This window comes from Exophiala xenobiotica (genome assembly GCF_000835505.1).
Source record: "Exophiala xenobiotica strain CBS 118157 unplaced genomic scaffold supercont1.6, whole genome shotgun sequence".
Classification (NCBI taxonomy): domain Eukaryota; kingdom Fungi; phylum Ascomycota; class Eurotiomycetes; order Chaetothyriales; family Herpotrichiellaceae; genus Exophiala; species Exophiala xenobiotica.
This window is the reverse complement of record NW_013562489.1, coordinates 1045956-1059298: the sequence shown is the minus strand read 5'-3', so window position 1 is coordinate 1059298 and position 13343 is coordinate 1045956. Positions and strand designations below refer to the sequence as shown.

The window sequence follows — 13343 nt, the reverse complement described above, 5'->3', positions numbered from 1 at the left end:
TGCCCTGCATGCAGCCTTTTTGTTCAAAAAAGGACTGCCAAACGCCTATAATACTACACTCATTACAGCTATCAGACCTCATGTCTGATGGGAGCTTGTGATCGAGCCACATCTACAAGTCGGATTGCACAACTTCTTCTCATCTTAGCAAAATGTCTATCCTTGTCTGCTGGCAGAGTTCAACAGACAGACACAAGAACACCAGAGGGGGCGTCAGGTCATCATTCGTCCATTCCTCCCGCTCTCCACGATTGAAGCTTGACCGGCATCATATGAAATGGCCTCTCTCGTAGTCCTGCACATGCACATGGGGCTGCCCATGTGCCACGCCTATGGCTTCTGGCTGGTGATACTGATGTTGTCCATCACTTGGTCCCGATAAGGCGTGATAAGCGTCCGGCTCGGGATCGTCGTCGACACCAAAATACTGTTCATGAAGATTGGGATCCTGGACCTGACCGGTCCCAGGACCTACGTCTTCGCGTTGGAAGCTGTTCCTTAGCGGTGTGCCCTGATCGGATCCTTCCGCTTGAGGTTGGAGGTGACTCCATCGACCTTGCGCCATTCCTGGACTTGGATGTTTGGCTTGCAAATACGTCGGGCTGATCGCGTGCATTTCGGTCGGTGGTTGAACTTGGCCCCATACTTCCACGCCCTTGCCAGACACGGGACTATACATGCCATCGACGTTGGCTTCGTGAATGCGGCTCATACGTCCGGTCTCAGCCATGCGCTGCCGCCTCTTTCGTGTGAATACGAAGCAGCACCAGCATGCGCTTCCGAAGAGTAAGATCCCGCCTACAATGGGTAATGCGATAGCGACGGCCAGTTGCCAGCCATGCAGTCCGGAGCCTGAGCCGGTGTTGTTCGATGTCGCGGCAGGGCCTGCAATGAGCGTCTCATTGAAGATGGCGGCAGCAATGGGAAAGAATGGCTTGCCCGAAATGGGTGGTTGGACACAGGAGATATGTAGTGCTTGCAGGACTGTGATGCGTCAGTCACACAAAAGAGCCCTAATGGGAACACCGTCAAGGCCTTACAATTCGCGAGGAACAACTGCTGCGGAATAAAGCTATAGCAGAAAGCACATCGGTTGATGGTTGTGCTGTCGAAAGTCCCTACGTTGCAGAATGCCTCTCCGGGTCTGGCAGTAGACGTATCATTCGTGATTTGATAGTCGATGGACGCGTTGAGCGCAGCGCAGCTGACTTGACAAGGACTGCTGATGGAGATATGCGCCTCTGGCCAGGCAAACATGCACCCTGCGAGGGCGTAGCGGAAGGCCACTGGAACATTGGTTCAGCACTTTGATTGCCCCCAGATTGTAGCATGTGTACGAAGTAAATAGGAGAGAGTCGGTAGCATACATAATCCCCATCCCACATCGGTCTCATTCTTACTCGTGTCCACGGCTGTGCTATTCAATTGACATGCCACGCATTTCTGGTATGCTCGACCTTGCGGTAGGGCTTGGTAATCTGCATCGAGGCAGACCACATCTTCGTTGAGGGTACCTGCGTCGGCGCAGACTGATTCGCAAGGCGACCCTGCGACGTATTGGAGGGCGGAAGTCAGACGAAGGAAGACGATCAGCAGGCAGAGGAGGGTGAGATGGAGGGCCGAAGGTGAAGGGGCGGTCGCATGGCGGTCATGCCAAAAGGCCATAGCATGACACTGACGGTGAGCGCAGCGACATATGAAACGATCAACCACAACGCGACCGCACAGGCAGACACAGGTTGGATTCGAATGGACGGGATTCTCGCGGCTTGTTATTTCAGTCCAATTTTAAGGCCAGCGGAGGGCGACAAAGGTGACACTGGTGAGTGGGACAGCAACGAGTGTGGCATCAGCAGCGGCACATCCCCCCTCGTGCCGACGCAGTTTTGCATGGCGGAGACCTCATGGGTGCATGGCTTGCTGCGTTGTGCATGGGCTTGCATCTTCCCGGGCGGTTAGAGAAGCTGGCCTGCCCAGTTAGCAGAGCTTCACGAGGTTGGTGTGAGGTAGAGTGATTGGTGGCAGGTTGGTGGCAGGGTGTGATAATGGTCGTTGGAGAAGCTGAGTGGTGGGAGACTTCTCGTGCTACTCGACGCTAGGAAGACCGACAACAGGCCCATCATCCTCTCATGTTCCAGCTTAGTGGGTGATGGTCTGGGGACATCACCGAAATTCGAGATCGAAGGCTGTTGAAGATCGACATTGACACTACATGTGGACTATGGAGTGCTTCGTAGCTCCTGAACATACATGAAGCTAACCCCCTACACAGAAACGGAGGCTTCGGATATCACGGAGTTGGCACCTGAACAAATTTCTCTTTCACTACTGCGACAGTTGTCGTTCGTGAGCGAACCGCCGGCGACATGCAATATTGATCAAGCGAAGCGATGCTACTGTGATAATGCTGTGATGCGCATGAGAAACGCCTCAACTTCAGATATACAATACTTGGGATCCCTGATTTTTAAACGCTGAGACCGGTGTTTGGACTCAGGCGAGTTGACATTGTTCTTCAATGGAACATATATACAATAGTCAGGACTGCTATCCCAAATCCGACTTAGAGATCTCCTTGATCTAGATCTTTTTGCTTCACACCGCATCCTTGCCGTCAAGGGATACGGAAATCATCCCAGACATGTTCTTCAGCATCGGAGTAGCCACCAGCCCGAGAATGGAGCAGAACGTGCTTCGGGTTTAACGGTGCGGACTGCCTATAGCTCCTGGACAGCAGGTCAAGTTGAGCAGAGACTGGCGACGAAAGCATATTCACGATGGACATCGGCCCGGAGCTTTAAAGTGATGGTCTCGAGACGGGCTTGCTCTCGTGTCTGAAAGCTACCGCCCTCTGTTGAGTTCTTCGACTCTTTTCTCAAACGCCGAGATCATTGTGCTCGCAACCTTTTCCTCAACCTGGGCAAACATCTGATCATAAACTGGATTCCGGAACTTGACATTGACATCCAATTTCACCGACGCATGGTCTGGGGATCCCCTGTCCGAGTGCGAGATCTGCCATTTCGTGCTCAGGACTTCAAACAGACCATCGCTGTTCTCTTCACTGCTTCGTGCCTCCACAAGCCCCTTTTCGGGGTCGCAGCGGACGATGCTGTCCCAGTCCTCCTCCAATCCGAATTTTGCATAGCCGACTTTTAATCTGGCGCGGGTTGGGTAGCCTGCTGGATCTCTCGAGGTCACATTTGATGAGATGGTGAATGGTAGAAATGTTGGGTAGCCAGACACATCCGACACAGCTTTGAAGATCACACTAGGTGAGTATGGTAGAAGCTTCGTATGTGACAGTGAACGTAGAGGGCAGGGGCCCAGAGCTGAGGATAGTATAGAGTCAAGAAAGTGTCGACTCTGGAATGGTGATACTTGATTGACGCCGAGTAGTGGTCGGTGATAGACCGTAGAAGCCCTGCTTGGGCTCTGAAGCAGGATGATAGGCCGTCGTGAGTTCATCTTGCCTGAATCAGAAATCCCCCCGAACGCCAGTTACATGCAAGCCAGTAGGGAAACAGCCATGTCAGTCCAATTTGAATGGAAAAGAGGCGCCTTAAGTAGAAAGAAAATGGATGATGGTCGTCATGAAGCAGTCAAGGAGCAAAGAACATAAAAATTCGCTTATGTCATTTTGTCTGTTGATGTTTCTCCAAATTTCACCGGCGACACTTTTGGTCGAATTCGTCGTTCGATTGACCACCATTTCCTCAACCTCGCAGAAGCGAGTCTCATTATCGTTCTATACTTCCATCTACGGGTGTACATAGTCTTTCAGAATTCAGATATGATACGCCGCTAGTCGCCAGCTCCCCGTTGCTCCTCCGAAAGAACTGCAGCTATGGAGACATCGAGCGCTCCGCCTCCTGATGCGGTTGCTACCAGAAAGCAGCCTCCGCCTGAGAAGCCAGAAGCTGTGACCTTGAGAACGAAGATCGTGATATCTTTCTGGGCAGTCATACTTCTACTTGGACTCCCCACATGGTGGCAGACAACGTCAATATACAGGGCCAATCTGCCGCTTCAAGACATGGTCAATTGGGCAGAGGGTTTCGTGCGTAATGACCGACGTTCCTTCAGTCTGCAGCTAACTCTCGCTCGTAGAATATTCCTGCCGCTATCCCCTTGCACATCTGGATTCAGCCGTCTGGCTTCCCATGCTCCGACGCGGAGCGCCTGGTGCGCGACACGCAACAAGTCCTCGACGACCTCAACGAATACCCAACCCTGCACCAGAGACTACACCTCGTCAGTCGCTTGTCGAGCACCAAAAGAGACGGCCAAGAAGGAGACCGTCCGGGCTGTGGTGGAGATCCTACAGATCCAGTTCTCGGAGATCCAGCCCTGAAGATCATACTGGAGCCAGCTCCAGACACTTTCGAGTTCAAGTTGGACGTAGTCACTGCCACAGCTACTGTACGTGGGTCAGGAAGCAACATGCCCAAGCAACTGGCAAACATCCTACAAGATCTCTTCAAGGACGAGCAGATTGCAGCAGCTCTTCAAGTTGTGTCTCTCGCGAGCCACTCGAATTATGCGCAGGCTTTCCTGAAATCGCAGCCATTCGACCAGGTCACCAGCATTGAAAAGCGAATCAGTCGTGCCTACAAGTCATCCCCCGAGTTTCACTTGACTTTCTCCCTTTTCACGGCCAGCGGGTCCCCATCTAGCTGGGATGTTCAGGAAGCACTGAAAGATAACGTCTATCCTTTGGTACAAGCACTGTCCGATACGGCACAAATCGATGTCACGACTCAGGTTCAGCTCTACTCGGCATTTTCTCCAGCGGTCCAGCCTGTTCTCCTCGAAGGACGCAATGGTACATTCCTGCAAGAGCAAGACCTGACGGCATTCGTGAATGCTGCAGAGTGGCCACTTGCTCCTTCTATCGGAGAAGGGCCCACGCTGAATTTCATCCTGTATGTGCCCTCCATCGACCAGAGTCCACTCACCATCGATAAGGTCGAGGGCACATCTTGGTTGATTCCCCAATGGGGTGGTATCCAGATCCTTAATCCGCCAATGCAGGCCGATGCCGTCTCTGGCACGGTGGTATTGCCGGAACACCTGCCCAAGGATATCTTGCAGCAACCATTCCAGACGTTCTCTTCGCAACTTCTGTCATTGCTAGGTGTCTCACTCCCGGATGGAGCGACGAATGCTCTGCCTCTTCAGCTTCGTCTCGACGCTTATAAGCGCTTCTCTGCACTTACTCTCTACCTGAAGGCTGCGTCCAGCTTGGGTTCACTATCCAGATTAGCGCAGCGGCTTAGCAACATTCCAATCCCAAGGAACGTTGCACAATTAGTCGACGACACGATTGGCAATCTGACCACATGTTGCCACGCTTTTCAGGACAGCAGATGGAATGCCGCCCTCTCTCACGCCAAGGTTGCCTACCGAGACAGCGAAAAAGCTTTCTTCGACAAGTCTATGGTGGGACAGGTCTACTTTCCCGACGAACACAAGGTTGCTGTTTATCTGCCTCTGCTCGGTCCCATTGGAGTACCTCTCCTTGTCGGGCTCCTGCGAGAGATCAAAAGATTCGTGTCAAAAAGGAAGGCAGTTCCAAAGTAGGACCACATCGTTCCAGACGAAAGTCGTCCAACCTTTCCGACCGAACACTGCCATCTCAACTGCACTACTGAGCCAGGCATTGGCCAGAGAGTGATATGCTTTATTACATCCCGCCTCGACTTTCATGCTAGTCGACATTTTTGAGCTGCCTAAACAAGAAGCTCGATATGACATTGTCCACTTTTAGTGGGGCACATGTAGCCCTGTCTCCGCACTAATGCCAGTCTCATCAATCGCATCCTGGTCACGCAGGAACATTGGAAGCAACTGTGCAATCAGCATTGCCTATGCACTGGGGAAACGGGGCCCGCCGCCCATGGAGTTTTTGGCTTATCGACCAACAACCACCTATCGAGCGTCATGAACATCGGCCAGCTGCATGGATACTATCAGGTGTCGCTCTGAAGTGACCTATATATCGTGGAATAGTCGATGAAGAGTCCGGTTGTCTACCTCAGAACCTCTATCCACACCGAACACCATGGCGGCGTCATCATCTTCCTTCCGACTGTTTGCATTGATCTTGACCTGGCTTTCTCTGGCCAATCTGGTGGTAAGTCTATCATGCTTCAATCAGAGTACTGCGATCAATGGAAAGCCGTTCCCGCCGTTGATAGAGGCAACAACGGAGGACCTCGCTGTTGGCTTGGAGTCAGGTCTGTTCACGAGTGTGGACCTCGTAAAGGTGCGCTTCTATACACCAATGCGTCCCACGACTACTCACCACTTTTCTTCAGGCATATACCGCCCGTATCATGGAGGTCAACTCGACGTTGCACATGGTGACTGAGCTTAACCCGGATGCTCTGTCTATTGCCGCCCAGCTTGATGCGCAGCGTGCCAATGGCACTGTCATGGGACCTCTGCATGGTATTCCCATTCTGATCAAGAACAACATTGCGACGGCCGACAAAATGGACAACACGGCCGGCTCCTATGCCCTCGCAGGAGCGAAGGTGCCTAGAGACAGTACCATGGCCGCTAAACTTCGACAAGCCGGGGCGGTGATTCTTGGTAAGACTAATCTGTCCCAATGGGCCAATTACCGAAGCGATAACACGAGCAATGGTTGGTCCGCCATCGGAGGACAGACCCAGGGTGCCTATTACCCGGGTCAAGACCCTTCAGGGTCGTCTTCTGGTAGCGGTGTGTCGAGCGCTTTGGGTCTCGCGCTTGCAGCTCTGGGTACAGAAACGGATGGTTCCATCTTGTCGCCCTCCGACGTCAATAACCTTGTGGGTATCAAACCAACCGTCGGGCTGACTGCAAGAGATCTGGTCATCCCTATTTCTGAGCATCAAGATACAGTTGGGCCGATGGCACGGACTGTGAAAGATGCAGCATATCTTCTTTCGGCCATCGCTGGAAAGTCGCCGTACGACAATTACACGGACGCCATCCCTTTCGACACGATACCAGATTATGTGGCCGCTTGCAATTTCTCTGCTCTGCGGGGCAAGCGCATTGGTGTTCCTCGAAATCTGATCGACCTGTCATACGATCGAGCGGCACCTATTGTTCCGGTGTTCAATGCAGCTCTTGACATCTTGCGAGCTGCTGGCGCCATAATTGTGGATAACACCAATTTCACCGGCTATGAAGCTCTGAATGAGGGCAATTACAGCAATATTGTCCTTGAAGCGGATTTCATTAGTGACCTGCCCAAGGAGTATCTGTCTCAACTATCCTACAACCCGAACAATGTCCACTCTCTGGCCGATGTACGCAACTTCACTCATGCTTTCCCCCTCGAAGACTGGCCTGAGAGAGACACTTTGGTCTGGGATGGTGCTTTGGAGCTGGGTTTCGGCAATACTTCACCGGAATTCTGGTCGAATTATACCATGAACACCTACCTCGCAGGTCCACTGGGTGTTACAGGGGCCCTTCGCAATTATTCTCTGGATGCCCTGGTGTTGCCCACAGAGTTTTCGCCGAATTTTCCGGCCCTGATCGGTTCCCCCGTGGTCACCGTGCCCTTAGGCGCATACCCACCGAACACGACTGTCCTCGTCAACGGGTTTGGCACTCTCAATGCTACGGCACCGAATATTCCCTTCGGTATCAGCTTCATGGGGCCTCATTTTAGTGAAGAGCTGTTGATTGGGTTGGCATATGCTTTCGAACAGAGGACTATGGTCCGAAATAGCATAATTCCATATATACAGCCTACGACTGAGTTAGTTGATGTGGTGAACGAGCGACGGAGATCTAAAAAGGTATAGCAGCCCTCAATAGCCTAGATGAAATTTTGAGGAGGATCAGATCAATGCTGTAGACTGAACATGGGGTTACGAAGCACAAATACTTCTATTCAAGCCTGTCTCATGTCTAGATGAAGTGCCATGTAATGGTCGGACCCTTTCTTTGTATCTTGTTCTCATTTCTTCCTCCAATGCCGAGGGGCATCGGGGTCTATTGGGCGTCGCCATCTGGACGCAGGGGACGGACTGTACCTAGGTAGGTAAGGGTAATGCCCGAGAGATGCCCGTGAATCGCCTGGTGTGGGCTCACCAGAGAGATCCAGAGATCCAGATCTCTCTACCAATCGAGGCGCAGAGGATCCGGCTGACTGGCCTGTTGAGCCATTGGTAATCTCCAGGTTTTTACTGGGGTGGATTGGGTGCAGGACACGGATGATGAATGGTTAAGGTGTTTGTTGGACCCGTGTTGGACCTCGGTTCAATCGATTGACCTGAACGACAAATCCCCCAAGTCCTGACATCCGATAAGTAATGTCATAATAACCACAGACGCCCATCGGGAGCCGTCTGGACGTTGTGTATAATGAGCTCTTCCTGATATCTGATCCGTTGTTTGATCTGCTGCTTGATTCTTGACTGATCCCCCCGTTTCCTGGCTCCATTCGTTCTTCCCTACTCGCTACTTCCTCCGCATTCAGCCTCTCGTAACCGATCTCAGACAGACACAGTGGGCAAGAATGGCGCCGCAAAAGACATCCCAAACGACGTCCCAAAAGCTCACCCGAGATGAAGTCGCCAAAAACAACACAGAAGATAGCCTCTGGTGCATCATCGACCACAAAGTCTACGACCTAACAGACTTCCTCGACGCACATCCCGGTGGCAATGTCGTGCTACAGCAAATCGCCGGGCAAGACGCCACGCAGGCCTTCTACAACCTCCACCGCCACGAAGTCCTGCAGAGATATGCGAACCTGTGCATCGGCACGATCGAAGGCGAGAAGTCTGAGGTGGTAGACCCGCAACCGGGCGATTTGTCTACCGTCCCCTACGCAGAACCCTTGTGGCTGGCGCCGGTGTTTAAGAGCCCATACTATAACGAGTCGCATCGCCGGTTGCAAAGGGCGGTGCGGGAGTTTGTCGATCGCGACGTGTATCCGGAGGCGCAGCAGAAAGAGCTCGACGGGACGTATATAAGTCAAGAGCTCGTCGACAAGATGGCGGCCAACAATTTGTTGTCCATGCGCCTGGGGCCCGGGAAGCATTTGTACGGGCGCGAGTTGATGGGCGGGGCCGTCAAGGGCGAGGAGTTTGATTATTTCCACGATCTGATCATCGCGCAGGAACTCAGTCGTGCGGTCGCGCGCGGGTTCCAGGACGGGAATATGGCGGGGATGATGATCTCTTTGACCGCGGTGAGGCAGTGGGCTAATGACTCCGCGCTGAGGGATAAGGTGACGCACGAGTGTTTGAGCGGGAAGAAGTTTATGTGTTTGGCGATTACTGAGGCATTTGCCGGAAGTGATGTCGCTGGAATTCGGACGACGGCGAGGAAGAGCGAGGATGGGAAGCATTATATCATCAACGGTGAGTCCCTTAGTACCTGTTTTATGCCATGGCAATCGTCACCACCTCGACGTTGCTGTCGTGCCGTCGTGCCGTCGTGCTATTGCTGAGATAGCCGGGGTCGGTGAGCATTGACTTGGATTTTGGGCCACCAGGCTGACGATGGCTACGTACGGCCGGTAAACAGGAACGAAAAAATGGATCACAAACGGCATGTTCGCAGACTATTTCGTGACCGGGTGCAAGACGGAAAAGGGCTTCTCGGTCATCCTCGTGCCGCGAGACGACAACGTAGAGACCAAGCGGATCAAGACGTCGTACTCGACCGCGGCGGCGACGACGTTCATCCAATTCGACAACGTCAAGGTTCCCGTGAACCACCTCCTGGGCAAGGAACATAACGGGTTCATCGTGATTATGAGCAACTTCAACCACGAGCGCTGGGCCATGGCGTGCGGCGTGATCCGGTGGATGCGCACCATCGTCGAGGAATGCTTGAAGTGGACGCACCAGCGCATCGTGTTTGGGAAGCCGTTGATCAGCCAGCCCGTGATGCGCCAGAAACTGGCCAAGATGATCTCGTTGACCGAGGCGTGCCAGAATTGGTTGGAGAGCATCACGTTCCAGATGTGCCAGATGGATTACGCCCAGCAGAGCAAATTGCTCGGCGGGCCGATCGGGTTGCTGAAGAGCTACGCCACGAGGTGTGCGCACGATGTCGCCGATGATGCGGTCAATATCTTTGGTGGGCGCGGCATCACACAGACCGGTATGGGACGTGTGGTGGAGCAGTTCCATCGCACGTATAAGTTTGATGCCATTCTAGGAGGGACCGAGGAGATTTTGGCGGACCTCGGTGTGAGGCAGGCGATGAAGCAGATGCCCAAGGCCATGTTGTAGTGCTGGACATTCCTCGACAAGGAATAGTCCACCTTATAGGGTGTACTAACTTACTTCTCGCGGCTCGGCTTTGTGGTTGTAGAGTGATATATGCCTAGGTACATCTTTTCGGAGACCTTGGGGGCACCTCAGACAGAGCATCTGCGATTCTGCATTGCTACAAAAGGCAACAAAGCTGTTTCAAAGCATGTGGAGAAGTGTGTGTTCAATGGTCTTGTCGAATTCCCTTCACGTTGCTGAGGACCTAAGGGTAACAAATCTATCTCCGTCAAGCGGCGAGCTGCTTGCCGCATTGAGAGACCTTGCCCCGTTCATAGGGCGTGTCCGAGCCAACTACAGTACCATAAACTGAGGCGAAGTACTTTTGTTCCGCGGAAGAGTGTGTGCGCCTTATTGCGTAAGCTCATGACCATAATATAAGACTGATGGCACTGCTGCAACCATACCTGGTACGGTACCACTGGTACTCCTCACAATTTGGTGGGCGAGTCAGCTGAGGTAAGAATACGGAGCCCCCTCGTACAGGCTACGCGGCAGATCATCTCGCATATCCGCCCTGCTCCCCTTACTACAAGCGGGGAGCTTAGATGATCTTAAGTCTCGCTTGATGCGGCCTTGCTAGACGTGTCCTGTCCCACATTGGCGAGAATATGGATTACGATCATCATGGACGATGGATCTAGCGCTTGTGGTAGGTGGTTCATTAATCTTCGACATACCGACACGAGGCCGGCTGCGACTGCTCTCACATCTACAAATCCCATGTCCGAGGGAGAAAGTGTGATAGCTTTGATTTGCCCAGGCATTTTGTTTCTCCTTGTAAGTGTGCCTCTCTTCAATGACTGGCACCATTGTCCCTGCTCTCTGTCGAAAGGCGCTGTAGCACTGCTCGAATCTTTCTTCTGTCGGAAGCGGACCAGTTCAGACATCAGCCTCCAAACCGTACTTGTGTTGGACTCGACCTCTCAACACCGCTCGTTCAGACTGTTGCACTGTACGGCCGTAGACAACCAATGGCAGCAACCCAAATCCCGGAGGAACGAACCGTTCCAGACATGACATTCCAACTTCGCGGCCTGCAGGTCAGCGAGCTGCCGAGCACGGCATCGAATGGACTCTCCATATCTCGGCCTCACAGGTGCAACCCTGGTACCGGTCGATTGGCCGCGTCCACGATTTCGTTTCTCAGTTTGCCATTCGAGATTCGGCGAAGCATTTTCCAATATGTCTTCCAAGCTCCAGAGGCGGCAGAGTTCCCACCACCAAAGCCGACCAAGACGGCGACTTCACGCCGGGATTATGTGTCTCCTCTGCTGATCTGTCGTCAAGTTCATGGGGAAATGCACCTCCTTCCGTTCCAGATCAACAAAGTGAAATGTCCGTCCGTATTTGGTTCCAACATCACAGCCACGAAACAATTCCTGTCCAGCTTGCGAGAGGTCCAACGAGGTGCGATCAGACAAATTGATTTGAGTTTGCTTGCCAGCGTGACCGAGATATGGGAGGTCAGATCCTTGCTGAGGCTGATGGCTGGAATGGACGAGACAGATCGCCGCCAGAATACTGCTCGTCAAGACACGGAAACCCGCCCCTCGAGAGATGCCAGCAGCGGATCGCGATTCGACTTGCGATCTCTGACAATCCACATTGGGACGCGAGATCTGTACTTGCAACAAGCAGACTCGCTAGCCGGACTGATGCATTTTCTAGCGTGTGGGCCTCCCTATCCAGTGTCCTTCGCTTCCACGTCTTGGGTGACTGAGGGTCTGGTGCACGTAAGAGCTCTCAGAAGGCTGACGATAATCGTGGAGGCAAGTGGTGATGTAGCGCACCAGGTCTCGTCGACCGAAAGAGACCAATTCCAGCAAACCCTTGCCAAACAACTGCCTGGGGATGTTACAGTCAACGTTGCCTGGAGGATAAAAAATCCTATCTGGATCATAGACGACAGCGAGTGGGCGGACTTCTCATGGCCACAAGATCCAAGTTACATGCAGGCTGAAAGGGCAGTAGAGCTTCAAGGATCAACACCAGGGGACCTAAGCGTCGGGTTCTCTTATAGTACTCGGACCCCGATATGAAGCAATGAGATTGATGTTTGGATGTTGAATGTTGAGGACGTTGCTGCGTCGTCTTCCTCGTGTGTTAATGCCTTAAAGAGTTGCACTCTCAGCCTGACGCCCCTCCTGTGGTCATGTATTTGTGAATGGATTCGAGAGGCATCTGGATTGTAACCGTTTCTCTGATAGTTGTAGGCGCAGAAACTCCAGGCTTTGGTTCGGTTTTCGTGGGTTCGACGTCCATCTTGTCTTCGTCTTCTTCGTCGGTCTCCTCATATTCATCCTCGTCTTCCTCTTCGCCCTCTTCACCCTCGTCGTCAGCTGGTTCAACGAGTTCCCTCCGAAGACCAGTGACCACGTTTTGTATACCCCGTTGCTTCTCTTCTAGGGTATAATCAGCACCCCATCTCTGTTTCCGAGCCTCTTTGTTGGCCGCGCTAGGTGCCCATTGCCAAAGGGCACTGCGATCTTGATCAGGGAGCCCCGAGTAAGACGCCTTGTGTTGTTCCGTGGCTATCTTCTCTCCTTCTTCAATCCAATCTTCTATACTGGGCTCAAGTTTCGTTCGTAGCAGTGTCTCTAGAATGATGGCGCGCTCTCTGCCGGGAAATTGAGGTAGTGGGAAAGCGACTGTGGATTGGAAGAATTCACGATGCTCTGACAGCTGTGCTGCAATCTGCTGCAGGTTGTTCGAGATGAGATTTGCGTGGGTTTGTAGCGAGGGCCTGCAAAGTGTCAGTTCCAACCTCCAAGCTGTGACGCTGTCTAAGATACCAGGAAGGTAGTTGGCTCTGGGTGGTGACCTCTGAGCGCAGGGCGACCAAGGAAGTATGAAGCGCCAGCAGTCGCTGTCTTGCTTGGTCAAGGGATCTGACCTGGTCGTTACTTAGAGCGGCCATTTTATACCAACTTTTCAATTGAGCAGTGCATAGGAACGAGTGGTTTTGCGGTGCCAGGCAGAGTGCAGAAAGTGGATGCGAGCTGATGTGGTGCACGGTTGTGGTTGTACATACAAATAGTGGGCAGATTC

The 13343-nt window shown here is 52.7% G+C and overlaps 7 protein-coding genes across 7 annotated transcripts; 4 read left to right on the top strand and 3 right to left on the bottom strand.

Moving 5' to 3' along the window:
* Positions 1–30: 30 nt before the first annotated feature.
* PV05_09690 (uncharacterized protein) lies at positions 31–1840 on the bottom strand. The gene is made up of 3 exons (XM_013456043.1): positions 1368–1840; positions 1041–1286; positions 31–984 (listed from the first exon to the last, which is right to left on the bottom strand). Exons 1-3 carry the CDS (start codon positions 1663–1665, stop codon positions 269–271), a joined length of 1260 nt encoding a protein of 419 aa, XP_013311497.1. The 5' UTR covers positions 1666–1840; the 3' UTR covers positions 31–268.
* A 614-nt stretch (positions 1841–2454) lies between these two features.
* Positions 2455–3598, bottom strand: PV05_09689 (uncharacterized protein). The gene has a single exon (XM_013456042.1). It carries the CDS (start codon positions 3466–3468, stop codon positions 2842–2844), a length of 627 nt encoding a protein of 208 aa, XP_013311496.1. The 5' UTR covers positions 3469–3598; the 3' UTR covers positions 2455–2841.
* Positions 3599–3847: 249 nt separating this feature from the next.
* On the top strand, positions 3848–5583 carry PV05_09688 (uncharacterized protein; the record flags this gene model as incomplete). The annotated part of the gene is made up of 2 exons (XM_013456041.1): positions 3848–4060; positions 4111–5583. The coding sequence occupies 2 exons, from the start codon at positions 3848–3850 to the stop codon at positions 5581–5583; spliced, it is 1686 nt and encodes a 561-aa protein (XP_013311495.1).
* A 481-nt stretch (positions 5584–6064) lies between these two features.
* On the top strand, positions 6065–7808 carry PV05_09687 (uncharacterized protein; the record flags this gene model as incomplete). Its single annotated transcript, XM_013456040.1, has 2 exons — positions 6065–6268; positions 6321–7808. The coding sequence occupies 2 exons, from the start codon at positions 6065–6067 to the stop codon at positions 7806–7808; spliced, it is 1692 nt and encodes a 563-aa protein (XP_013311494.1).
* A 523-nt stretch (positions 7809–8331) lies between these two features.
* Positions 8332–10414, top strand: PV05_09686 (uncharacterized protein). Its single transcript, XM_013456039.1, has 2 exons — positions 8332–9374; positions 9541–10414. The coding sequence occupies exons 1-2, from the start codon at positions 8525–8527 to the stop codon at positions 10251–10253; spliced, it is 1563 nt and encodes a 520-aa protein (XP_013311493.1). The 5' UTR covers positions 8332–8524; the 3' UTR covers positions 10254–10414.
* A 526-nt stretch (positions 10415–10940) lies between these two features.
* PV05_09684 (uncharacterized protein) lies at positions 10941–13267 on the bottom strand. Its single transcript, XM_013456037.1, has 2 exons — positions 13088–13267; positions 10941–13038 (listed from the first exon to the last, which is right to left on the bottom strand). The coding sequence occupies exons 1-2, from the start codon at positions 13210–13212 to the stop codon at positions 12423–12425; spliced, it is 741 nt and encodes a 246-aa protein (XP_013311491.1). The 5' UTR covers positions 13213–13267; the 3' UTR covers positions 10941–12422.
* Positions 11267–12334, top strand: PV05_09685 (uncharacterized protein; the record flags this gene model as incomplete). Its single annotated transcript, XM_013456038.1, has 1 exon — positions 11267–12334. The coding sequence occupies one exon, from the start codon at positions 11267–11269 to the stop codon at positions 12332–12334; it is 1068 nt and encodes a 355-aa protein (XP_013311492.1).
* Positions 13268–13343: the final 76 nt, after the last annotated feature.

Coding starts and splice junctions, on each gene's coding strand:
- PV05_09690 (XM_013456043.1), bottom strand. CDS start 1,665: ATGGCCTTTTGGCATGACCGCCATGCGACCGCCCCTTCACCTTCGGCC. Junction 1,287..1,367: donor CGATGTGGGATGGGGATTAT/GTATGCTACCGA, acceptor CCAATGTTCCAG/TGGCCTTCCGCTACGCCCTC. Junction 985..1,040: donor GCAGTTGTTCCTCGCGAATT/GTAAGGCCTTGA, acceptor GACGCATCACAG/TCCTGCAAGCACTACATATC.
- PV05_09684 (XM_013456037.1), bottom strand. CDS start 13,212: ATGGCCGCTCTAAGTAACGACCAGGTCAGATCCCTTGACCAAGCAAGA. Junction 13,039..13,087: donor CAGAGCCAACTACCTTCCTG/GTATCTTAGACA, acceptor GACACTTTGCAG/GCCCTCGCTACAAACCCACG.
- PV05_09686 (XM_013456039.1), top strand. CDS start 8,525: ATGGCGCCGCAAAAGACATCCCAAACGACGTCCCAAAAGCTCACCCGA. Junction 9,375..9,540: donor GAAGCATTATATCATCAACG/GTGAGTCCCTTA, acceptor GCCGGTAAACAG/GAACGAAAAAATGGATCACA.
- PV05_09689 (XM_013456042.1), bottom strand. CDS start 3,468: ATGAACTCACGACGGCCTATCATCCTGCTTCAGAGCCCAAGCAGGGCT.